Raw genomic sequence first — 26707 nt, forward strand, 5'->3', positions numbered from 1 at the left:
TCAACCAAATACTCAAAGCTCAATACACTATGATCACTCATTCCCAAGGGGGCTTCCAACTTAACTTCCCTATACCCTTATGTGTGTGTGTGTACTATTTTGTATTTGTATTTACTACTTGTATCCGCAGAATCGAGATATTAGCTCTTGGACCCCGCTTTTCAAACCAATATATTTTTCCGTTATTATGTCTTCTACATATATTTCTCTTACACACGCACACATCCCCAGGAAGCCGCCCGTATCAGCTGTCTAACTCCCAGGTACTTATTTACTGCTAGTTGAACAGGTACATCAGGGTGAAATAAACTCTGCCCATTTGTTTCTACTTCCGCCGAGAATCGAACCCGGGCTCTTAGGACTACGACCCTCAGGCGCTATCCACACAGCCGCAAGGCCCCTTATACTGAAACACACTGAAACATTCACACACACACATTCACACAGACACACATACACACACTCACACATACACACACTCACACATACACACACACACACATACACACACATACACAGTAGGCAAAAGTTAGAACATCATTCAGAAACCTAAGTAAGGAGGCATTTAGGGCGCTTTACACTGCCTACGTGAGGCCAGTCTTAGAGTATGCCGCCTCATCATGAAGTCGCCATCTGAAGAAGCTTATAATGAAACTGGAAAAGGTTCAGAGGTTTGCAACGAGACTCGTCCCAGAGCTACGAGGGATGGGGTATGAGGAGCGCCTGAGGGAACTGTGCCTTACGACACTAGAAAGAAGAAGGGAGAGGGGGGACATGATAGGAACGTATAAGGTACTCAGAGGGATTGATAGAGTGGACATAGACGAACTGTTCACACGGAATAGTAACAGAACGAGGGGACATGGATGGAAGCTTGAAACTCAGATGAGTCACAGAGATGTTAAGAAGTTTACTTTTTGCGTGAGAGTGGTGGGAAAATGGAATGCACTTCAGGAACAGGTTGTGGAAGCAAATACTATTCATAATTTTAAAACCAGGTATGATAGGGAAATGGGAAAGGAGTCATTGCTGTAAACAACCGATGCTCGAAAGGCGGGATCCAAGAGTCAATGCTCGATCCTGCAGACACAACTAGGTTAGTACACACATACACACATATATATACATACACACACACATACACACACACACACACACGCACACACACACACACACACACACACACACACACACATACACACACACACACACACACACACACACACACACACACACACACACACACACACACACACACACACACACACACACACACACACACAACACGATGCACTACTACAAGACATGATGGACTATGTCACCCAAAACTGTCAGGAGGCAGTAAACAGGTTTATCCCGGCCCAAAGGGAAAAATCCGAGAAGCAAAAGAAGAATCCATGGTATAACAGGGCATGTATGGAAGCAAAGGGACTAAACAAAAGGGCGTGGAGGAATTTCCAAAATACCAGAAAACCAGAAAGCAGAGAGAGATGCCAGAGATCAAGTAATGAGTATGTTAGTGTGAGAAGAGAAGCAGAGAAAAATTATGAAAATTATATTGCAAGCAACACCTAGACCGAGCCAAAGCTGCTCCACAGTCACATCAGGAGGAATACAACAGTGCAAGAACAGGTAATGAAACTTAGAACAGGCAAGGATAGGTATACAGAGAATGACAAAGAGGTGTGTGAAGAACTCAACAAGAGGTTCCAGGAGGTCTTCACAACAGAACAAGTTAAGGTCACTGCACTATGAGAGGGAACAATAAACCAGGCGGTCTTGGAAGAGTCTAAAATTTCGAGAGATAAGGTCAAAAGAAACCTGCTTTATCTGGATGTGAGAAAGGCTGTTGGTCCAGACGGGATATCACTATGGGTATTGAAAGAGTGTGCAGAAGCACTTTGCTTGCCTCTCTCCATAGTGTATAGCAGGTCACTGGAGACGGGAGACGTACCAGAAATATGGAAGACGGCTAATGTAGTCTCAATATACAAAAAGGGTGACAGACAAGAGGCAGTGAAATACAGGCCAAAGTCCTTGACTTGTATACCATGCAAGATGATGGAGAAAATCGTGAGAAAAAACCTAGTAACACATCTGGAGAGAAGGGACTTCGTGACAAATCGCCAACATGGGTTCAGGGAGGGTAAATCTTGCCTTACAGGCTTAATAGAGTTCTACGACCAGGTGACAAAGATTATGCAAGAAGGAGAAGGCTGGGCGGACTGCATTTTCTTGGACTCTCGGAAAGCCTTTGACATAGTATCCCATAATAGGCTGGTATATAAGCTGGAGAGACAGAGCAGAAGTAACTGGTAAGGTGCTCCAATGGATGAGGGAGTACCTAAGTAATAGGAAGCAATTACAGTGAGGGGTGAGACCTCAGATTGGCGTTAAGTCACCAGTGGAGTCCCAGAGGGCTCTGTACTCGGTCTTATCCTTTTTCTAATATACGTAAATGATCTTCCAGAGGGTATAGACTCATTCTTCTCAATGTTTGCTGCCGATGCCAAAATTATAAGAAGGATTAACACAGAGGATGGCAGCTTGAGGCTTCAAGATGACCTAGACAAACTGAAGTAATGGTCGAGCAAGTGGTTGTTAGAGTTTACCCCAAGCATATGTAATGTAATGAAGATAGATGTAGGGAGCAGGAGACCAGATACAAGGTATCATTTGGGAGATGAAATTCTTCAAGAGTCAGAGAGAGAGAGAGAAAGACTTGGGGTTGATATCACACCAGACCTGTCCCCCTGAAGCTTATATCAAGAAGATAACTTCAGCGGCATACGCCAGGTTGGCCATCATAAGAACGGCATTTAGAAACTTGCGTAAGGAATCATTCAGAACATTGTATACCACATATATCAGATCAGTCCTGGAGTATGCAGCTCCAGCAAATCTAGTCTAGCATAAGACTTAACTCGAGATGGTTCAAAAGTTTACCATCAGACTAGTACCCGAGCTGAGAAGTATGAGCTACGAGAAGAGACTACGGGAGTTAAACCTCACGTCGCTGGAAGACAGCAGAGTTAGGGGGGACATTGTCACCACATACAAGATTCTCAAAGAAAAGGATAGGGTAGATAAGGACATACTATTTAACACAAGGGGCACACGCACTAGGGGACATAGGTGGAAATTTAGTGCCCAAATGAGCCACAGAGATATTAGAAAGAACTTTTTTAGTGTCAGAGTGGTTGACAAAAATAATGTATTAGGAAGTGATTTGGTGGAGGCTGACTCCATACACAGTTTCAAGTGTAGATATGATAGAGCCCAATAGGCTCAGGAACCTGTACACCTGTTGATTGACGTTGAGAGGCGGGACCGAAGAGCCAGAGCTCAACCCCCGCAAGCACAGCTAGGTGAGTACTACTAGGTGAGTACACACATACTTGTGTGTGTGTGTGTGTGTGCACTAGGGGGCCGGTGGCTGAGCGGACAGCACGCTAGACGCATGATCCTGTGGTCCCGGGTTCGATTTCGGGCGCCGGCGAGAAACAATGGGCAGAGTTTCTTTCACCCCTAATGCCCTGTTACCCAGCGGTAAATAGGTACCTGGGAGTTAGTCAGCTGTCACGGGCTGCTTCCTGGGGTGTGTGTAGCTTAAAAAATATAGTAGTTAATAACAGTTGATTGACAGTCGAGGGGCGGGACAAAAGAGCAGAGCTTAACCCACGCATGCACAACTAGGTGAATATAACTAGGTGAATACACACACACAGATTTGGTAACACCTCTGTGAGAGACTGACCATTCCAAATCTCACCCCTTACCTTCCTATGTCCCCACTCCTCCCTAAACCCCTCCCCCTAGGCACAACCCCCCCCCCCAAGTGTAACATACACTCTCGCACCTCCCCCACTCTCACCCTTTCTCACTCTCTCTCACCCTCTCTCAATCTCTCACCCTCACTCTTTTTCTCTCACTCCCTCCCACCTCCCCTCTCTCTCTCTCACCATCTCTCTCCCCCTCTCTCAGAGGGGCAGACAGCAGCGGAGACTCTAGAAAAATTACTCATCACAGCAACAGAGACTCTAGAAGAATTACTCATCACAGCAGCGGAGACTCTAGAAAAATTACTCATCACAGCAACAGAGACTCTAGAAGAATTACTCATCACAGCAGCAGAGACTCAAGAAGAATTACTCATCACAGCAACATAGACTCTAGAAGAATTACTCATCACAGCAGCGGAGACTCTAGAAAAATTACTCATCACAGCAACAGAGACTCTAGAAGAATTACTCATCACAGCAGCAGAGACTCTAGAAGAATTACTCATCACAGCAACAGAGACTCAAGAAGAATTACTCATCACAGCAGCAGAGACTCAAGAAGAATTACTCATCACAGCAACTGAGACAGTAGAAGAATTACTCATCACAGCAGCAGAGACAGTAGAAGAATTACTCATCACAGCAGCAGAGACAGTAGAAGAATTACTCATCACAGCAGCAGAGACTCAAGAAGAATTACTCATCACAGCAGCAGAGACAGTAGAAGACTTGTTGCAACAGCAGAGACTGCAGAAGACTTACTAATTACAGCAGCAGTGCGCCACTGTCTGCTGTGTGGTGTAGCCACACTCGACACGACAGTTAAGTGCAGACAGACAGCCTGTAAAGTCGTCCCCCAGCGGGCCGTGACACAATGAAAGTCCTTGTTATGGAAATCCAGAACGACCATTCACCCTCTGACAATAACAACGACATCGAAGCCAAAGTTTACTACGGGAATGGCTGTTGTGAGCGGCTCAACAGCCCGCTGCTGTTTTTGTTTTAATTCGTTTTAGTGAATGACTACTGGGATCAGCAGTGACTGTTACTGGAACCCACTATAGAGACAGCTGGGGGTCAATACTCACCAATGGTAGGACCCCCACTAGTGGCTGCTGGGTCAGTACTATCCGTTGTGGGACCTCAGCTTTGACTGCTGAGGTCAGTACTAATCCATTTGGGACCCACTAATGACTGCAGGGGGTCATTACTTACCCTTTTAGAACCCCCAATGGTTTCCTGAATACATTATATGGTTCCTCTGGCATTTTTCCTTTCCCCCCTCCGCTGGGAGGATATAAATAGGAGCTGCCTCGTATGGGCCGATAGGCCTTATGCAGTTACGTTTATTGTTATGTTCTTATATTCATCATCCTTTCCTCTCCTCATGCCCACGATTCCACGATCTTCAAGTGTTCATCGCTCGGGATGAGTCTCCTCATGGATCTTGCCGCATCTGTGAGAGCGGACACAAAGAGCTGCTTAGTAATACTATGAATCAAAGAATTCATGTCTTCCAGATCGTCTGGAAGAATTGTTTGGAGACAAAGTACTCTTCTGGAAAAATATTATGAGGTGTAAGTGGTCTTCTGGAGGAATAGTATGAGGTTTAAGTGGTCTTCTGGAGGAATAGTATGAGGTTTAAGTGGTCTTCTGGAAGAATAGTATGAGGTTTAAGTGGTCTTCTGGAAGAATAGTATGATGTGTTAGTGGTCTTCTGGAAGAATAGTATGAGGTTTAAGTGGTCGTCTGGACGAATAGTATGATGTGTAAGTGGTCTTCTGGCAGAATACCATGCGGTTGAAGTGGTCTTTTGACATTCTTAACGAAATATGCAGAGATACAAACCTACTCATGCGACCTACTCAAACACAAGTAGATGGAGAACGTTCTCAGGTATGGCTACAGAATAGATCCAAAAGTACGAGATATAAATTACTTAAGACTGAAGAGTTAGGTGAAACATAATTACTTCATACAAAATTCACAGGGGAATTGATAGGGTAGATAAAGAAAGATTATTTAATATTGGTGGTAAGCAATAGGGGATACATAGGGAAACTTAGTACCCAAATGAGCCACACAGACGTTAAAAAAGAATTCTTTCAGTATCAGATTAGTTAACAAGTTGAATGCACTAGACAGTGATGTTGTGGATACGGACTCTATGCACAGTTTCAAAAGCAGATATGATAGTGCCCAGTAGGCTGAAGGATCTTTACACCATTTGATTGACAGTTGAAAGGGGGGACGAAAGAGCCAGAGCTCAACCCTCGCGGGCACAATTGGGAGAATTCACACGCGTACAAGGATGCAGATGCTCTGATTTTTTGTCCAGTCTCTGGTTGGGAGCCAATCCTTCTGTCTGGGGTTCTAGCTGATTGTTCATTGTGCTGCTACTAGTCTGTCCTCGCTCTGTATCTTTGCTATGTGGGTGTTGCAAGTGTAAGAACAACACCCACATAGAAATAATACAGTGCAAATATAAACACCAGGTGGCACGACAAACAGGCAGCTGGAACACAAGGCAGAGCCCGCGCAACACACGACAAAATTGCGACGTAGCTACAGCGATTGAACAAGTTTTAATCATGAAGTGAAGCACCTGTTCCGGAAGTGTTCGAACAAAATCAGTTGTGAGTCCAGCCCGTTCTTCAAACAAAGAGCCAAAAGTGATTCCATGCACCCGCTTAACGCCCTGTTTATGAATGAAAAACGGTTTACACACAACTCACAACTGTTGAGGTTCGAACACTTCCGGAACAAGTGCTTCACTGACGAATTTTGTTCGAACCACAACGCAATAAAGGCTTCACCCACGTACTACAAATAGAAATAATCGCCAACAGAACCTAAACACCTAACCTTACCTAACCTATGTCCATATATGCTAAATCTGCTAATATATTATAATATTAATTTATATTTGGGAAAATTTCCGTTTTCAGTGAACAGCATGTTAAACCTTATGAATGCGTCTGTGGGGTCTACTGCTGGATGGAATGGACCTGAGTCGAGGACGGGTTGAGTAGTGGGTGAACCATTATTCATTGATAAACAGGGGATTTGGTGGGTGCATGGAATCCCTTTTTGGTCTTTGTTTGGAGGGCGGGTTGACTAAATTTTGTTACAATTCCATTTCAATGTTTCCAATTGTACTGACAAATTGAATTTTCAAAGATTTCGATTTTTTTTATTTTTATTTATTTATTTTGTGTGAAATTGCATTGGAATTCAGCTGTTATTTACCATACAATTCATTTCATGTGTATAATTATAGATACCATGCCTGTGACAGGTAAAAACATGTTTTTTTTTTAAACAGCGCCATCTGTTGAACATAAGAGCAACAACTGCTATAGTAAATATGTTACGATTCCATTCCAATGTTTCCAATTTCATTGATAAATTAAATTTTCATAGATTTCGATTTATTTTCATTTTGATTTAACTATTTTGTGTGACATTGCATTGGAATTGAGCTGTGTTGTTTACCATGCCGCTCATTTCTTTATTACAGTTAATTTTGTTATTTTTTCATTTCGTTTTTTTAACTGTTTTTCTTATATTTCAGTGATGGGAACATCCGATCATTTGATGTTCCCAATTTTCTGATGGAAAACTCAGATGATTTGGGAATGCATTGGACGAGGGAGTGGGGAGTGAAGGGGAGAACGAGGGGACAGGAGAGGGGGTAATGGTGGGGAGGATGAGAGGACGGGGGAGTTGGGGATGGTGGGGACGAGGGGATAGTGGAATGGAGAATGATGACGAGGACAAGGGAACAGAGGAGTGGGGGATAGTGGGGTGGACGAGGGAGGGGGAATGGAAAGGAGGACAAGAGGACAGGGGAGTGGGAGATGGTGGGGAAGATGAGGGGATGGTGGAGTGGGGAATGGTTTGGAGGACGAGGGGACGCTGGAGTGGGGGATGGTGGGGGAGGACAAATTGACGGAGGAAGGAGGGAATGGTTGGGACGACGAGGGGACAAGGGAGTGAGGAATGGTTGGAAGGACGAGGGGACGGGGGAGGAGGGACGGTGGGAAGGACTGGGAGACAGGAGAAGGTTGCTGTGGTTCAGCGTGAGCCACAGCAACACGTGGCCGGGTACAGCTTTGTAATAAATAATAAAATACGAGAATACACTTACACACACATAAATACACGTTCTTTAAGTCTGTCCTACATAAATAGTATTCGAGGTATTTTTTAATACATAAGGTGATTTATGTGCGTTTACAAAGGATGAAGGAAATTCCGAACACTTTACGCATCACACATACATACACACATCTATATTTAAACATATACATATTCATTTATCCTCTTCTATGAGAGAGAAGGTTAGCTCCTATTGAAACTAGTGTGCTATTATAATCTCAAGTTTTAGTTACATCACTTATATTATATAACTGATGCATTATATAGTCTGTCTTGGGTACAGTTCCAGTATAATATAAAATGTTCCAGTATTCAAATAGTATTTACAGAGAATAGCTCAACCCAGGGGGACGAAAGTCAGTCAATATGGGACATTCTACAATGTAATGTTCAAGGGAATGCATGTTTTTTCTTTTACAAAGTTAACACATGAAGTACTTTACACTTTCACAAAGTTGACACATGAAGTACTTTACACTTTCACTAAGTTGACACATGGTGTATTCGACACTTTCACAAATTTGACACATAGTGTATTCGACACTTTCACAAAGTTGACAAATAGTGTATTCGAAATTTCTGTTCTGAGAAACCTGCCAGGACACATCTATATCCCAGGAGTGTTCTATCCACTATAACATCCACATTGCCGAGTACCTGCTCTATCAGTTCCATATATAAATGTCTCCTCACGGAATCCACCATAATAATTAATGCTACAGGTTTATAGTCTTGACCAATCCACACACTAGAAAATGAAGGGACGACGACGAAGGGACCCTTGCCAGAGGTCGTCGACCTCTGGCAAGGGGTCGACGACCTCTGGCAAGGGGTCGACGACCTCTTGCAAGGATCGACGACCTCTGGTAGGTGTCAGAGGTCGTGGACGCCTGCCAACGGTCGTCGATCCTTGTCAGAGGTCATCGACCCTGGCCAGAGGTCGTCGATCCTTGTCAGAGGTCGTCGACCCCTTGCCAGAGGTCGTCGACCCTTGCCAGAGATCGTGGACACCTACCAGAGGTCATCAGCACCTACTAGCGGTGGTAAAATAGCTTTAAAAATATATTGGCTTGGCTTCAAACTATTGTATTTGCATGATATGCAAGATTGCCATTTTACCGAATTGTTATAACACAATTGAGGATCAATATAATCTGAGTTGGGTATTGACACGTACGTCACTACGTGTTCTATCGGGACGGGGATCGAAGCAGTGTGTCAGGGAGCTTCTATATCAAAGTCTTCCAAGTCCGAAATACATTCTGTTGGAACCCAGAGATATCAAACCCTGGAAAACGTTGAATATTGACAGAAGGATCTCGCAGTGTTGATCTGCCAGGCTCCGACACCCCTGGTTAGCTGCTGCTGTATTATGACTAAACCCGTAGCCAGTGTTGGTAGACTAGTGTTGGTAAACCAGACCCGTTGCCAGTGTTGGTAGACTAGTGTTGGTAAACCAGACCCGTTGCCAGTGTTGGTAGACTAGTGTTGGTAAACCAGACCCGTTGCCAGTGTTGGTAGACTAGTGTTGGTAAACCAGACCCGTTGCCAGTGTTGGTAGACTAGTGTTGGTAGACTAGTGTTGGTAAACCAGACCTGTTGCCAGTGTTGGTAGACTAGTGTTGGTAAACCAGACCCGTTGCCAGTGTTGGTAGACTAGTATTGGTAAACCAGACCCGTTGCCAGTGTTGGTAGACTAGTGTTGGTAGACTAGTGTTGGTAAACCAGACCTGTTGCCAGTGTTGGTAGACTAGTGTTGGTAAACCAGACCCGTTGCCAGTGTTGGTAGACTAGTATTGGTAAACCAGACCTGTTGCCAGTGTTGGTAGACTAGTATTGGTAAACCAGACCCGTTGCCAGTGTTGGTAGACTAGTATTGGTAAACCAGACCCGTTGCCAGTGTTGGTAGACTAGTGTTGGTAAACCAGACCCGTTGCCAGTGTTGGTAGACTAGTATTGGTAAACCAGACCCGTTGCCAGTGTTGGTAGACTAGTATTGGTAAACCAGACCCGTTGCCAGAGTTGGTAGACTAGTATTGGTAAACCAGACCCGTTGCCAGTGTTGGTAGACAAGTATTTGTAAACCAGACCCGTTGCCAGTGTTGGTAGACTAGTATTGGTAAACCAGACCCGTTGCCAGTGTTGGCAGACTAGTATTGGTAAACCAGACCTGTTGCCAGTGTTGGTAGACTAGTATTGGTAAACCAGACCCGTTAACAGAGTTGGTAGACTAGTATTGGTAAACCAGACCTGTTGCCAGTGTTGGTAGACTAGTATTGGTAAACCAGACCCGTTGCCAGTGTTGGTAGACATGTATTGGTAAACCAGACCCGTTGCCAGTGTTGGTAGACTAGTATTGGTAAACCAGACCCGTTGCCAGTGTTGGCAGACTAGTATTGGTAAACCAGACCTGTTGCCAGTGTTGGTAGACTAGTATTGGTAAACCAGACCCGTTAACAGAGTTGGTAGACTAGTATTGGTAAACCAGACCTGTTGCCAGTGTTGGTAGACTAGTATTGGTAAACCAGACCTGTTGCCAGTGTTGGTAGACTAGTATTGGTAAACCAGACCCGTTAACAGAGTTGGTAGACTAGTATTGGTAAACCAGACCTGTTGCCAGTGTTGGTAGACACGTATTGGTAAACCAGACCCGTTGCCAGAGTTGGTAGACTAGTATTGGTACACCAGACCCGTAGCAAGTTCGCAGGCCTGAGTTATGTAGTGACAACACCCATGATGACTGTGGGCAGACTAGAGGCACTAGCAGTGGTGGCAGCAGAGACCTGTAGGCAGCAGAGACCTGTAGGCAGCAGAGACCTGTAGGCAACAGAGACCTGTAGGCAGCAGAGACCTGTAGGCAGCAGAGACCTGTAGGCAACAGAGACCTGTAGGCAACAGAGACCTGTAGGCAGCAGAGACCTATAGGCAGCAGAGACCTGTAGGCAACAGAGACCTGTAGGCAACAGAGACCTGTAGGCAACAGAGACCTGTAGGCAGCAGAGACCTGTAGGCAACAGAGACCTGTAGGCAGCAGAGACCTGTAGGCAACAGAGACCTGTAGGCAACAGAGACCTGTAGGCAGCAGAGACCTGTAGGCAGCTGAGACCTGTAGGCAGCAGAGACCTGTAGGCAACAGAGACCTGTAGGCAACAGAGACCTGTAGGCAGCAGAGACCTGTAGGCAGCAGAGACCTGTAGGCAACAGAGACCTGTAGGCAGCAGAGACCTGTAGGCAGCAGAGACCTGTAGGCAGCAGAGACCTGTAGGCAACAGAGACCTGTAGGCAGCAGAGACCTGTAGGCAGCAGAGACCTGTAGGCAGCAGAGACCTGTAGGCAACAGAGACCTGTAGGCAACAGAGACCTGTAGGCAGCTGAGACCTGTAGGCAACAGAGACCTGTAGGCAGCAGAGACCTGTAGGCAGCTGAGACCTGTAGGCAGCAGAGACCTGTAGTCAACAGAGACCTGTAGGCAGCAGAGACCTGTAGGCAGCAGAGACCTGTAGGCAGCAGAGACCTGTAGGCAACAGAGACCTGTAGGCAACAGAGACCTGTAGGCAGCTGAGACCTGTAGGCAACAGAGACCTGTAGGCAGCAGAGACCTGTAGGTAGCAGAGACCTGTAGGCAGCAGAGACCTGTAGGCAACAGAGACCTGTAGGCAGCAGAGACCTGTAGGCAGCAGAGACCTGTGGGCAGCAGAGACCTGTAGGCAGCAGAGACCTGTAGGCAGCAGAGACCTGTAGGCAACAGAGACCTGTAGGCAGCAGAGACCTGTGGGCAGCAGAGACCTGTAGGCAGCAGAGACCTGTGGGCAGCAGTGGCGACCAGACTCTATAGCCAGTAACTGTCCTACTTGTGCTGGTAGGGGGATGAACTTCGGCTCTTTGGTCCCGCCTCTCAGCTGATGCACAGGTTCCTGAGCCTTTTGGGCTCCATCGTGTATCTACATTTGAAACTGTGTTTGGAGTCTGCTTCCACCACATCACTGCCTAATGTATTCCATTTGTTAACTTCTTTGACACTGAAAAAATCTTTTAAGTTTCGGTACTAGGTTTCCACTTGTGTCCTCTTGATTGTGTACCACCCGTATTATATAGTCTCTTTTAATCCAGTCAATTCCTCTGAGAATTTTGTATGCAGTATTCATGACTCCCTTAACTTTTGTGTCATCCAGTGACATGAGGTCTAATTCCTGTTACCTATACTCGTAGCTCATGTCTCTCAGCTCCGAAACTCATCTGGTCATAGATTAGTTCCGAGCATCAACCGGGTATACCTCGGAACTTTCTCTAACGTCGTCTTATGTTTGACATTGGTCTGACATTTGTGATATATAAGGATCTGAATGATTCATTGCACATATTTCTAAAAGCCTTAGGGTAACCAACCTCGCATATTCTGCTGATGATATCGTTTGGACGTGGGCTTCTGAAGACATGTTATGTGTGATATCAACCCCAGATCTTTCTTTCTTCCAAATTCCTAGAGGAGTTCATCTCCAATTAGATACCGCGTGTACAGCCTCCTGCTCCCTATGGCAATTTTCATTACTTTATGCGAAAAATTCATGTAACCATTTATTGGACCATTCATTCACTTTCTCCAAATCATCTTTTCGTCTTTTGCTATTATCCATTATCTAAACACTTCTCATCATTTCTACATAATCAGCAAACAAAGAGTGGAATGAGTTTATACCCTCTGGAAGGTCGTTCCTTCCAGACGTATATGAAACTCAAAATGAGTATGAGAATAGAACCCTGTTGGATTCCTCTGGTAGCATCTCTCCATTCTGACATCAACAACCTCACAGTAACTCGCTGTTTTATGTCTCATAAGTAATCCCTTATCCACTGCAGCGACGAACTCGTTTCTCGTGCCTGCTTCTCCAGCTTATGCATCAGCCTTTTATGGAGTAATCTGTCAAGGGCTTTCTAGGAGTAAAAAAATATGTTGTGTGCTTACTCTTCTTATTCTCGCCAATTTTTGTAGCCCTGATTATAGAATTACATTAAATTTGTGAGGTAAGATTTAACATCCCTGAACCCATGTTGTGTGGTGCGTTAGAAAGTCCCTTCTCTCCAGATGTACTACTAGCTCTTTTCTTAGTCTTCTCCCTCACTTGGCATGGTGTACAAGTTAGGGACAACGGCCCATAGTTCAGTGCTTCTTGCAGTTCTCCTTTTTGTATATTGGGAGGAAGAGGAACATTATGGTTTATCAAAATTAAAATGTAAAAGCAAAGACGGGATCAAACTGGGCCACACTGAAACCATGTAGTTTGATTCAAATTAAAATAAATAATAATTTAAAACTAGAGTTATAAACAGGCCACCAAACTCTGAAATAATGGAAACGAAGAGTGTGTCTGATGAAATATTAAGAGCATTTAGGACAATAATTGAAATTTGAGCGACTTTAATTTTAATCGAATAAACCGGACTAACAAAACAGGAAACATCAGAAAAGAATAATTTGTAAGAGTTAGTTGATGATTGCTTCCCTAAACAACATATTAAGGAACCTTCATGAGAAAATAATATAACAGAGAGAGTTAATTAACACAGAGACAAATATATTACATTAAAATAATGAATGAACAAGAGAACAGCGGCCACATGGAGTTAGATTCAATGTTGCATTGAAGAGACATGCAAGAGAAAGCACTGTTAGAATGCACGTTTTCCGAAAAACTGATTATGAGGAATTACGTTTATGAGGAAGTGTAGATTAAACAACCATAAGCACGGGAGGTAGGTTGTTCTTGGGAGGTGACGTAACAAGAGATCATTATATATAGACTCAAATTATAACATTTAAAACAAATCTTAGCAAATCCCAGGAGCATTTTATATAACTAACGAATTGAGTGGGTCGAATAGTTGTGAGCCAAAATGATATTCAAGAAAATAAGGAACCTCATAGGTAAAAAGGAAGCTTCGTACAAAAGAATTACAAATGGGGAAGTTAATCTAGAATATCTATTTATCGTACTATGTGACAATGTTACCGCCATCTGGTGACTGCACTTGTCCCCATTTTCTGTGCCCCGGTGGAAGGCTGAGGTCTCACTGACACAGGTGTCGTTTCCTTCGGATTATATGATTTTCTTTCCTGAGAGGTGATGTGAGAGGGACGGTGGACGGTGGAAGGCAGTCCACCAGGAGTGGCCAGCAAGGGCAGTCCACCAGGAGTGACCAGCAAGGGCAGTCCACCAGGAGTGACCAGCAAGGGCAGTCCACCAGGAGTGACCAGCAAGGGCAGTCCACCAGGAGTGGCCAGCAAGGGCAGTCCACCAGGAGTGACCAGCAAGGGCAGTCCACCAGGAGTGGCCAGCAAGGGCAGTCCACCAGGAGTGGCCAGCAAGGGCAGTCCACCAGGAGTGACCAGCAAGGGCAGTCCACCAGGAGTGGCCAGCAAGGGCAGTCCACCAGGAGTGGCCAGCAAGGGCAGTCCACCAGGAGTGACCAGCAAGGGCAGTCCACCAGGAGTGACCAGCAAGGGCAGTCCACCAGGAGTGGCCAGCAAGGGCAGTCCACCAGGAGTGACCAGCAAGGGCAGTCCACCAGGAGTGGCCAGCAAGGGCAGTCCACCAGGAGTGGCCAGCAAGGGCAGTCCACCAGGAGTGACCAGCAAGGGCAGTCCACCAGGAGTGGCCAGCAAGGGCAGTCCACCAGGAGTGGCCAGCAAGGGCAGTCCACCAGGAGTGGCCAGCAAGGGCAGTCCACCAGGAGTGATCAGCAAGGGCAGTCCACCAGGAGTGATCAGCAAGGGCAGTCCACCAGGAGTGACCAGCAAGGGCAGTCCACCAGGAGTGACCAGCAAGGGCAGTCCACCAGGAGTGACCAGCAAGGGCAGTCCACCAGGAGTGGCCAGCAAGGGCAGTCCACCAGGAGTGACCAGCAAGGGCAGTCCACCAGGAGTGACCAGCAAGGGCAGTCCACCAGGAGTGACCAGCAAGGGCAGTCCACCAGGAGTGACCAGCAAGGGCAGTCCACCAGGAGTGACCAGCAAGGGCAGTCCACCAGGAGTGACCAGCAAGGGCAGTCCACCAGGTGTGGCCAGCAAGGGCAGTCCACCAGGAGTGGCCAGCAAGGGCAGTCCACCAGGAGTGGCCAGCAAGGGCAGTCCACCAGGAGTGGCCAGCAAGGGCAGTCCACCAGGAGTGGCCAGCAAGGGCAGTCCACCAGGAGTGGCCAGCAAGGGCAGTCCACCAGGAGTGACCAGCAAGGGCAGTCCTCAGAAATGCAAGGCTTGTTTCGGTCAGAACAAGAAGGGCCTGGTTGTTTAAGACAGTGAACTGTGGTAACCAGCGAGCTATTGGTGTTGGAATGATGTAACCCGGGGTGCCCAAGTTGTGTTCATAGATGGAGTGAACATCTGTCAGTCCTCTAGGTTAAGGTTAATTTCAGGTTAAGCCTTGAGAGGAAGCCAGCCAACGTGTTGCTGGAGTTAGTGATGAGGCACTGTGATAATACTGAGGAGAACTGGCCCGTGACTTGTGGGAAAAGCGTACTCGCCGGCGTGAGTACCTCAGAAGGGCACACTGGGGAGGAGCCCTAAAGTGTTGTGTTAGAAAGGCTCACTGTGATAGAAGATCACAGAGGAGTTCGTGGTGTTGTATGTGCAAGTGACACATATGGTGTTATCTGCGGTGTATAGATAATATATTTCCTGTAAATAATTACTTGTACATTATTTGTAAGTACATGTGGTGATGGTTTTGGTTTAATGTTGTTCAACCCCCCCCCCCCCCCAACACTTCCGCATTTGGTTGTCTGTCACTGCTCAGTTCTTTAATAACTTCACCCTGACTTGAGGTTGGATCTGTGAAGATAAGAGCAACTAGGTCCCTATATACAGAGATGAACCGAACCGAAGTTACTGTCTGAGTCCGTAACATACTAACCTAACCCGAGTTTCTTCAGAGAACGTCGCTTTTCGCACGTATGTGTTACATAAGGCCAACGAATGTCGTACTAGAAAATGAAAGCGGATCCCCAAAGTGACGTACAGTCCCGTTTTCTGTTTTGGGTCCTCTGGTAGGTTAGGAGAGACCACTTTAAATTGATAACTTTTCTGACGCTGGGAAACCTTTTAAGATGACGGGCTGACTAATTAGAAACGTTTAAAAACACATAAGGAAAGCAAAAATATTATTTTGAATTACGTATTTCAGGTCTGGTAAAGACAAATCAAGAAGTAAATTTTTTAGATATATCAAAGATTAGGAAAAAGACTGGGCCATTAACAACTGAGACGGGTTAGGTAGCTGTTAATAATAACAAAAGTGGGTGACATTATAAGTACTTTGTATTTACTACAGAATAAAATATTTTATTAAAATATTAATTAGGTTAAATTGGCCTCCTGCAACTCCTAAATTCTTATCTTTCTTATAATATATTATTCTTATGGTGACTGAGACCTGAGGTAAACCATAGTCGTTCATCGTTCACCATGCCTGAATCAATTGGAACAATATCCGAAGAATATTCTCTCTAATTTGGAAAAAAAAACAATTAATTTAAAGACGGATGAAAAATGCAAATATTTTGAAACTCGATATTTTTTTCAGATTTTAATCAAATTTCTCCATTGGAAAAGTTGAGCGACATATTAGCAAAGCTTCAATGAATCGTTTCTTACTTAACTCTCCAAGAAGCTTGTACGGTAACGGTAATAATTCCGATACTGTGTAGCTGCATGTATCCTGGCTGCCTGCTTAGTACACTGGGCAGCTGCATGTATCCTGGCTGCCTGCTTAGTACACTGAGCAGCTGCATGTATCCTGGCTGCCTGCTTAGTATACTGGGCAGCTGCATGTATCCTGGCTGCCTGCTTAGTACACTGGGCAGCTGCATGTATCCTGGCTGCCTGCTTAGTACACTGGGCAGCTGCATGTATCCTGGCTGCCTGCTTAGTACACTGGGCAGCTGCATGTATCCTGGCTGCCTGCTTAGTACACTGGGCAGCTGCATGTATCCTGGCTGCTTGCTTAGTACACTGGGCAGCTGCATGTATCGTGGCTGCCTGCTTAGTATACTGTGCAGCTGCATGTATCCTGGCTGCCTGCTTAGTACACTGGGCAGCTGCATGTATCCTGGCTGCCTGGGGGATCTGATGGGCAGCTGCACGTATCCTGGCTGCCTGAGAGATCTGTTGGACAGCTGAACGTATCCTGGCTGCCTGAGAGATCTGTTGGACAGCTGCACGTATCATGGCTGCCTGAGAGATCTGTCGGACAAGTGCACGTGTCCTGCCTGCCTGAGAGATCTGTTGGACATATGCACGTATCCTGGCTGCCTGAGGGATCTGCTGGACATATGCACGTATCCTGGCTGCCTGAGGGATCTGTTGGTCAGCTGAACGTATCGTACTATTTAAATATAGTAAAGATCTTTACTACTCGAAAGAAATGAAAACAAATCCACGAAGGAAATGGAATTACAAGAAATCTATCAATATGAGATGTTGACCATATGGCGGAGGGGAGCCGAGAAGAGCAGTTGAACATAATTAACGAATCTCAAGCCAAAGACATCTTCAATTGGAAGAAAATGAAACTATGTTGACTTGACGTGTTGAACGCGTTCCCAAAATGGAGTAATATAGGGAGTTGCTTCCTATTGGTTCTTGTATCAAAGGGAATCTTTTGGAGAACACTTTCTCGGTGTTATCGTACACCGAACTGGAGCATCATAACAGGATAGCAGTGCACGATGATTTGTGATGTGCTCTGGTAAGGCGCCATGTTTTGAGAGCATCGTACCTCAGACACGTCAGAAGGGAACTATCAGGAGAAAGCATCAAGCCATCACGACTATATAGCACTGGGAAGAAGGGATCAGGATAAGGATCTGGGATGGGACGGGGAAGAGGCATGGTGCCCAACCGCTTGGACGGTCGGGGATTGAACGCCAACCTGCATGACGAGAGATCGTCGCTCTACCGTCCAGTCCAAGTGGGTGGGTAGCAAGCATTGAAGCGGTTTTGTTAACCAGGAGCATTGAAATCTAGACAACGCCAGCAATATAACGTCAATATTATGGGGCTTTTAAAGCCCCATACTAATCCATAGGGTTTTTAACGTTGTGGTCGATAGAATGAAAACCCCGCTGCCTTAACTGAGGTCATCTTGAGGTTATCTTGAGATGATTCGGGGCTTAGCGTCCCCCGCGGCCCGGTCCTCGACCAGGCTTCCTTTTCGTTACACACCCTCAGGAAGCAGCCCATAGCAGCCGTCTAACTCCCAGGTACCTATTTACTGCTAGGTGAACAGACGCATCAGGGTGAAAGAAACTCTGCCCATGTGTTTCCGCCTCCGCCGGGGACTGAACCTGGAAACTAAGGACAACGAATCCCGAACGCTGTCCACTCAGCCGTCTGGCCTCTGTGACGACAGGTTGCAGTTAGAGAAATTAATCAGTACCGATTAATTTATAGTATTTCCTTTGCTGCTAATATTGCGTCATGTTGTCGTTTAGTTGCAGAACCGCAAATATGAATTGGGATAAATGATGTAGGCGATGAGTCACAATAACGTGGCTGAAGAGTGTTGACCAGACCTCACACTAGAAGGTGAAGGGACGACGACGACGTGTCGGTCCGTCCTGGACCATTCCCAAGTCGATTGAGAATCGACTTGAGAATGGTCCAGGACGGACCGAAACGTCGTCGTCCCTTCACCTTCTAGTGTGTGGTCTGATCAACATAAATGATGTATTTTCAAAGCAATGGATGATATTACCTATATGTGACTACACACGTCACATGTGCTGCATACAGTCATGCAACACGCGAGATGAAGGGGCCTCGTAGCCTGGTGGATAGCGCGCAGGACTCGTAATTCTGTGGCGCGTGTTCGATTCCCGCACGAGGCAGAAACAAATGGGCAAAGTTTCTTTCACTCTATGCCCCTGTTACCTAGCAGTAAAATAGGTACCTGGGTGTTAGTCAGCTGTCACGGGCTGCTTCCTGGGGGTGGAGGCCTGGTCGAGGACCGAGCCGCGGGGACACTAAAGCCCCGAAATCATCTCAAGATGAAGAGAGCCACTGCTGCTGGAGGCTGGCTCGGCGGGGCACCCATCAGCAGCTGGTGGTCGCTGCCAGGCCCCCACCTCGTTCCCCACCCGTCTCACACTGCAAACTCTTCTAACTCGTTATCTTTATTCTTTTAATATATGTTATTTATAATAATTCCAATTGTCTCTTATTTATATTGTTTCTAAAACAATATTTTTAAATCATTATAAAAAATAATTTAAATATTATAAATAATGGGGGATATCATTACTATCAATATTAGAAATGTTATTATCGACAAATCCACGAGGGTTCGAACCCATGCGCTGGATGTTCCCAGAAGCGCTCTAGTCAACTGTACCATTGAAGCCTAGCCAGGGTTTCACACAACTTTCCCGGTTAGGCTTCAATGGAAGCCTCGGGAGCCTCGTGGGTGCAATTGCACTCCAGGTTGCAATTTTTTTGACCATGTTGTGGTGCAGTTAACTAGAGCGCGTCTGGGAACACCGAACCTATGAGAAGAATTCGAACCTGTGCTCTAGATACTCCTACTCTCTTGCAGTGAAGAGAAGCGGTGGAGGTAGAATTCGTAGACTACTAAGCCAAAGTGCATAAACGGGATTGAATCCTAGTTTAGCTTCCATTAAAGTCTCAGGATTCATAGAGGATTCAGTTAAATCCCAGGTTGCAATATTTTTTAACGTGTCGTGGAGTAGTGGTCTAGGGCGTTTGGTTGGGAGTACCCAGCCCATAGGTTCGAATCCTCCCCACGGCTCCTACTAATATTCTAATTGATATATCATGTTAATGTGATTTCTTTGTGCATTTTTATTATTACTGATAATATTATTATTAATAATGATTAGGAGGGGAGAGCCTGGCGAGGGCGTTACTTTGGTGGACTGGGAGTTGTCTCAGTAACTGTGTGAGTAGCAACAGTAGTTGTCTCAGCAACAACAGTAGTTGTATAAGTAACAACAGTAGTTGTATAAGTAGCAATAGTAGTTGTATAAGTAGCAACAGTAGTTGTATAAGTAACAACAGTAGTTGTATAAGTAACAACAGTAGTTGTATAAGTAACAACAGTAGTTGTATAAGTAACAACAGTAGTTGTATAAGTAACAACAGTAGTTGTATAAGTAACAACAGTAGTTGTATAAGTAACAACAGTAGTTGTATAACAACAGTAGTTGTATAAGTAACTCAGCCGGTCCTCATAAACAATGGTTAGTTGCTCGTTAAACCAGCGCCAAACAATGACAGTAATCGGACACATTGTAACAAACTAGGCTGGTTGTAAGAATTATCCAGAGTGGTTTATCGACAAAAGAGAATGGGAAGCTGAGCCGCGTGGTGACCTGGGACCTGACCCCAGGGGAATTCGCGGTGAAAATAACATCGACGCTTTGTTCATAGCTTCGTATAATGAAGCATCCTATAGTATTCAGTAATTTAGAGAAATTAGCTTTTATTCATTTTGTATTAAAATTGTATTGTATAATAGTACTGGGTACAATATCAAGAGTATTCTAATTATTGAGTAAGTCACCATCAGTGACGTCACGAATCAGATCTAAGTTGTAAGGCGGAGTGACCGGCGGTCATAGGTCATCAGGGTTGACATGTCTACTATTTCTCAAAGTTCAATTAACCATTTTGGGGATCGGGAACAGCTCTGCCGTTAGATGTTTGTGTAATTTAATTTCAGTAAAATAATTCAACCAGTCTGGATCAATTCAGTACAAACAGAGGTTAATTGTTATAACTTAAACCTTGCTAAGTAACTGGGTAAGCGATGCGGAACAATACAATGCTCTAGTCTGGGGTAGACCAGACGAGGAAGAGATCAGTGTGGACTCCCGATCAACTGGGAGAGGTCATCCATCTTACCTCTCCCAAGGCCAGCCCCCAACATCTAGCTGGTTGCCCAAGGTATAGCTGCTATGGTTATGTATAGGGATAGTCTCATTGCCATTCAGGTCAAGTAGGGAGTGTTAAAGTGACAGGGAGTGAACATATTTAGATTTTGTTTTAGTTTTTCTTTTAATAAATTAATTAGTTAATATTTTGCATTTTATTATTTCCATGTGTTATGTGAACTTGTCCTGGTCACGTGGTCCACACGAGGTAAAGTTGGATTGGGCGCCGATTCTAACATCGAATCGGAATTCATCATTCCCGTCTAATTAATTCCACACTTACGAACTCTCAAGGTCATCGGTTATAGTGGGGATCAAGCCCCAAGGTTGATTAATTAGCATGATCGATCCAGACCTCGATCATTGCTCTGTGTTGCTGGTCTGGTGGTGGCGGTGGAGGCGACTCTAGGGTTTTGCTCAAAGCCTAGGTCACGTCATACGGGGTGTAGAATCCTAAGTCGGTCAATCGTCTTAGGACCACGTGGCGTGGAGTTGGCTTTGGTAAAAGTTTTGGAGTCCCTTGTAGAGAATAAAGAGTAAGAATACGGGTAGAGGGGGAAAAGGAGGAAAGAGAAGTAGAGAGAACCCTAACCCGTGTTACAACATCACGAACAGTGCCTCGCTGACTGTTCCATCACGGTCCCTAAATGCTTCACCAACGTACCTCAAACAGCAGCAGCAGCTGCCACCAGAAACAAAGAAACCAGCCTAACCTAATTTAGGCTAAATTATACACCAAATTAACATAAAATAATATTATTTTATGTTGCAAAATAACAATTATGAATGCACATTACGTTAAATTTTATGACTTTGGGGTCGGCGCCTGAGGACAGGATTCATTTTGATCAGAATTTCCTTTCCTTAATTTGCTCACGAGGGAACGTAAACCACTTGGGCTGGACGGTAGAGCGACGGTCTTGCTTCATGCAGGTCGGCGTTCAATCCCCGACCGTCCAAGTTGTTGGGCACCATTCCTTTCTCCTTGTCCCATCCCAAATCCTTATCCTGACCCCTTCCCAGTGCTATATAGTCATAATGGCTTGACGCTTAATCCTGTTAGTTCCTTTCCTTCCTTTCGAGGAAAGAACATTTGGCATTTGATCACAGATCCCTCAGGATAAAAAAAAATAACCATGTTCAAATTGGAATACACATTCAAAATGCAATAAAATAATTCTGGAAATTGAATCTCAATAAACGAGACAAGGAGTGGATGATATTTCGTTACTCACCATTATATAAATGTCAACGTACGAGTTAATGAGAGTTTATTATTTTGTTCTCATTACTTTTTCTCATCATCTGTTTTTGTATAATGATACACCCAAAAATTATTCGTGCTCATCGGGGCGTTAAATGAGATGTTCAGAGTGCCGGTTGAATTATTGTTATTAGAGTCCACAAGTATTTCTTGAATTTACTCTCAACTGTTAATTAACACGTTTATTCATTCAGTGGGAGAACAGTTACTGTTGTTACTGGTACTACTACCGTTGCTCCTGGTACTACTACCGTTGCTCCTGGTACTACTACCGTTGCTCCTGGTATAACTACCGTTGCTCCTGGTACTACTACCGTTGCTCCTGGTATAACTACCGTTGCTCCTGGTACAGCTATTTTTGCTACTAGTACAACTTCTGTTAGTCCTTGTACTAGTAGCCTACCATTGCTACCAGTAGAACAAACCCTACCCCAAGCAGGGCTAAGCAAGATTTAAGCACTCCATTCCCCTCTGCTATATAGTCGTATTGGCTTGGCACTTTCCTCTGATAATTCCTTTCATTCTTATTCCCCCCCCCCCACCAAACCTCTGGTAGCTACCTCACAGGAGGACGAGTCTACCCAAGAAGCTCTACCCATGGAAAAGCTTCCTACACCAGTGGGAGTGTGTGTGATAATTGATATAGGAAAGTGAACTTGAATGCAATGTACTCAAACATCGATGGGATTAAAAACAAAGCAAGTGAACTGACTGAAAGGTCACAGGAAGAAAACCTAGATGTAACAGGACTCACAGAAACGAAATTGTCAGGCATCAACAAATGCATTGTTTTCACAGGACTGCTATATAAGAAGGAAGGAGAGGGATGGGAGAGGAGGTGAAGGTGTGGCCCCTGCTGATAAGGAAGGACTGGAGATTTGATGAGATGATTATGCTGGGCTGTGAAGGATTCAGAGACTACATAACAGGAACTATGACAATGGGTGGACCTAAGATAACAGTCGCAGTCATTTGCAACTATTTACAACTACTGTTGCTCCTGGCACAGCTACTGTTGCTCCTGGCACAACTACTGTTGTTCCTGAGACAACTACTGTTGTTCGTGGCCCAACTACTGTTGTTACTGGTACAACTACCGTTGTTCCTGGCACAACTACAGTTGCTACTGGTCATTTCCTGTCATTTCACAAGCCTGACACTTTCCCTCCTTTTTCTATATATCACACGATTAAGTATTTCGTGTTTGTACTTACTAATTATCATAAAATATAATTATGAAACAATGGAAAAACATCAATCATGTATTTATCAATTTAAGAGGTTAAAACACTTAGTGCTCACACAATACAACCAGTGAGAAGTGTCACAATAGTATCCACAAAGGGTCAGATGTGAGATTCTTTCGAGGGTGTGAAGTAATTCTTGTCCTGGTGTCGTCTGCCGGTCTATGGCACTGCAACCATGATATGGCTTATGGCTCAGGGGCCAGATTCACGAAAGCACTTACGAACCTGTACATCTTTTCTCAATCTTTGGCGGCTTTGTTTCCAATTATTAAACAGTTAATGAGCTCCGAAGCACCAGGAGGCTGTTTATAACAATAACAACAGTTGATTGGGAAGTTTTCATGCTTGTGAACTGTTTAATAAATGTATCCAAAGCCGTCAAAGATTGAGGAAAGATGTACACGTTCGTAAGTGCTTATGTAAGTGCTTTTGTGAATCTAGCCCCAGAATTCCACTGAACTAAAGGAGGTCCATGTAGTTTAGCAAACATAAGTGTTGATGCATTATTTATGAGAATTCTTGAGCGTGTTGTTGTTATTATCAAGTTCATGTTAGTGAATCTCCTCTCACACTCGGTAGTGCTAAGAGGAATAACTTGTAAACAGCTCAGTAATGGGTGTAAATCTTAGGGGGGGGGGGGAATGCGGCGTCCGTAATCCTCCACATAGTATCTAAAGGCATTTTCTGCAGAGTAAGAAGAAAGCTTAAACCTCTTACAGAGAGATAATTTTTCAGCTTCTCCGTAATTAGGTGGTATTTCATCAGTCCAGTAATCTTGCTCAAGGACACACATTTCACTTAGCAGTAATTTATACATACTTTGAGGCTCAGAAGTTTGGGAGCCTTTCATGGATGTTGTCCTGACCAAACGGTGCTGCAAATTGTTCACAAGACTAGTAAGAAATTTTTGATATTTAATGAAGACTTTTTGTTTTTGCTTGTTATGGTAATTCTTACAAACGTCCCCTTTTCAATTGCCTTTTGAGCTTCTCAAGTTCTAGTGCCAGGTTTATCTTTTAGTCCATGCAATAACTTTTTGGTCCGTTGAATCAGTTTGTCTGAATTCACAATCGAATTAGTGTGTTTCCGTAGACACTCTGACAATAAACCAAGTTCATGCAACGTGTCATCCATTAGAGCTAAATCCAATTGAAACTGTTCTGAAGTTAACGTTTTCAACAGACCTTCATTGGTTTTTCTATCACCTCCAAATCTTGTTTCATTTTTCACTGCTTTTTCAAAATGAAAGCAAAGTGCTTCATAAATTTTTCCACACTGCTGAAACTGTTCAAAACGTGCTGGCCACCCAGGTGAAAGGCCAGCTTTTGTAGTTCCAGTAAGCCAAAGTGATCAGAGTATGGTTTGTCATTCTGAGTTAAATAATATGCAGAACGCAAAACTGAACAGGTTGGCTTTAGATACGAAGCATTCATGGCATCACACAATTTTCAAGAGCATCTTCACTAAGCTAAATTTTCAACACGTAAAACAGTACTCTGAGCTTTCAGTAGTTTATGATTAACAATTTTTTTTCTGAGATACTTCAACGTGTACTTCGATCTGCTCCATAATAGGATACTTAGTACATCTGCCACTCATTTGATAGTCATGAACACTTAGAACTGAAAAGTGTTACATCGCTTATATTTGCACGTACTTTACACCCAAGTTTATCATCCCTGAAGTCTAGCCATGGATAGGTTCCCTTATTTTCTTCCACAGCTCTTCAGTCCAAACACCTGAACAGGGATACAAGTTAAACTTCAAAGCACTATTACTTTCTAAATTGCTCATGGATTCAGTTTGAAAATTTGATCTAGACGCAGTCGAAACACAACTTTTGCCACTTTCACTGTTATCATTATCAGTCTACTGTACGTTATTCTTGTTATACTTCTCATTTTATTTACGAAAGAAGGAAGTCAACATATTTGATTAGAAGCCATGATGGGGTTGTTTGTGTGAAGAAATGTTTCTGTATTAGAGAGAAATTCAGGGACCACCAGCCACCACTTTATTAATGCCACTGAAACACAGACGCTAGAGCCACCCCAAAAAGTACTAGATTATGTAAAGTTGTGTGTAGCAGTTGTGTCGATTTACCTGCCTAATATTTAATACTAAAATATACTATTGTATGAATAAAGAATATCTGTCTAATGAAAATGAACTACTGCTAAAGCCATAAACATTATCACTGAATATTCGTATCCAAAGCGGTAGGTTGGCAACTTTGTCTCATACAGTTTGCCTCACATAAATGGATAGAAAGCGTTTACGGGCGTCGGGTATTATGTCTCCAGATTCATTCCAGGAGCTGTCTAAGCAGACCCCTCCACACCAGGTGGGTGGACAGAATCCCGGACACAAGGTCCTGGAAGGGGCCGGTATTCCCAGCGTCAACACCCTACTACAGTAACCTCTGTCCAGATGGGCAGGCCACGTTGCCAGAATGACTGACAGACGATTGCCTAAACTGTTTGACTGACAGCTATATGGAGAATTATGCCAGGGCATGCGTGCTGTTGGGGGGCAGACGAAACGATCCAACGACTGCTTCAAGGTGACCCTCAAAGACCTGGACCTCAACACCAATACTTGGGAGTCGCTTGCTCAGGACCGTCCAACGTGGAGAAGCAAGTCACCTCAAGGTTCTTTGGGGCAGAAAATAGAGGAACTGCGTACGCAAAGCTAGAGCAACCTCCTCCTCTACAGTAGCACCCGCCACACATGTGTCCCTGTGTGTGGGGTGACACCCACATGTGTCCCCGTGTGTGGGCGACACCCACACGTGTCCCCGTGTGTGGGCGACACCTACATGTGTCCCTGTGTGTGGGGTGACACCCACATGTGTCCCCGTGTGTGGGCGACACCCACACGTGTCCCCGTGTGTGGGCGACACCTACATGTGTCCCTGTGTGTGGGGTGACACCCACATGTGTCCCCGTGTGTGGGCGACACCCACACGTGTCCCCGTGTGTGGGGTGACACCCACATGTGTCCCCGTGTGTGGGCGACACCCACACGTGTCCCCGTGTGTGGACGACACCTACATGTGTCCCTGTGTGTGGGGTGACACCCACATGTGTCCCCGTGTGTGGGCGACACCCACACGTGTCCCCGTGTGTGGGCGACACCCACATGTGTCCCCGCGTGTGGGCGAGCCTCCCCCACCCAGAGTGGTCTCATCCTCCATCACCTGACACACAGCCACCGACCTTCCACCTGATATATTGAAGTCATGATCATCTTCGACTTCTAAGTGAGAACATCATGATGTTGCTACATAAGTGGTCACGCTTACTCTCATT

At 44.8% G+C, this 26707-nt stretch overlaps 3 protein-coding genes across 3 annotated transcripts; 2 read left to right on the forward strand and 1 right to left on the reverse strand.

Moving 5' to 3' along the window:
* The first annotated feature begins 2929 nt into the window (after positions 1–2929).
* LOC138371683 (uncharacterized) lies at positions 2930–4547 on the forward strand. The gene is made up of 2 exons (XM_069336691.1): positions 2930–2972; positions 4195–4547. Exons 1-2 carry the CDS (start codon positions 2930–2932, stop codon positions 4545–4547), a joined length of 396 nt encoding a protein of 131 aa, XP_069192792.1.
* Positions 4548–4656: 109 nt separating this feature from the next.
* On the forward strand, positions 4657–16578 carry LOC138371684 (collagen alpha-1(VIII) chain-like). Its single transcript, XM_069336692.1, has 6 exons — positions 4657–4750; positions 5303–5382; positions 5571–5678; positions 14075–15203; positions 16121–16204; positions 16520–16578. The coding sequence occupies exons 1-6, from the start codon at positions 4657–4659 to the stop codon at positions 16576–16578; spliced, it is 1554 nt and encodes a 517-aa protein (XP_069192793.1).
* Positions 16579–16590: 12 nt separating this feature from the next.
* On the reverse strand, positions 16591–24619 carry LOC138371685 (antifreeze protein Maxi-like). The gene is made up of 3 exons (XM_069336693.1): positions 24581–24619; positions 24216–24270; positions 16591–17306 (listed from the first exon to the last, which is right to left on the reverse strand). The coding sequence occupies exons 1-3, from the start codon at positions 24617–24619 to the stop codon at positions 16591–16593; spliced, it is 810 nt and encodes a 269-aa protein (XP_069192794.1).
* Between the last annotated feature and the right edge of the window lie 2088 nt (positions 24620–26707).

Source organism: Procambarus clarkii, chromosome 36, assembly GCF_040958095.1.
Source record: "Procambarus clarkii isolate CNS0578487 chromosome 36, FALCON_Pclarkii_2.0, whole genome shotgun sequence".
NCBI classification, from domain to species: Eukaryota; Metazoa; Arthropoda; class Malacostraca; order Decapoda; family Cambaridae; genus Procambarus; species Procambarus clarkii.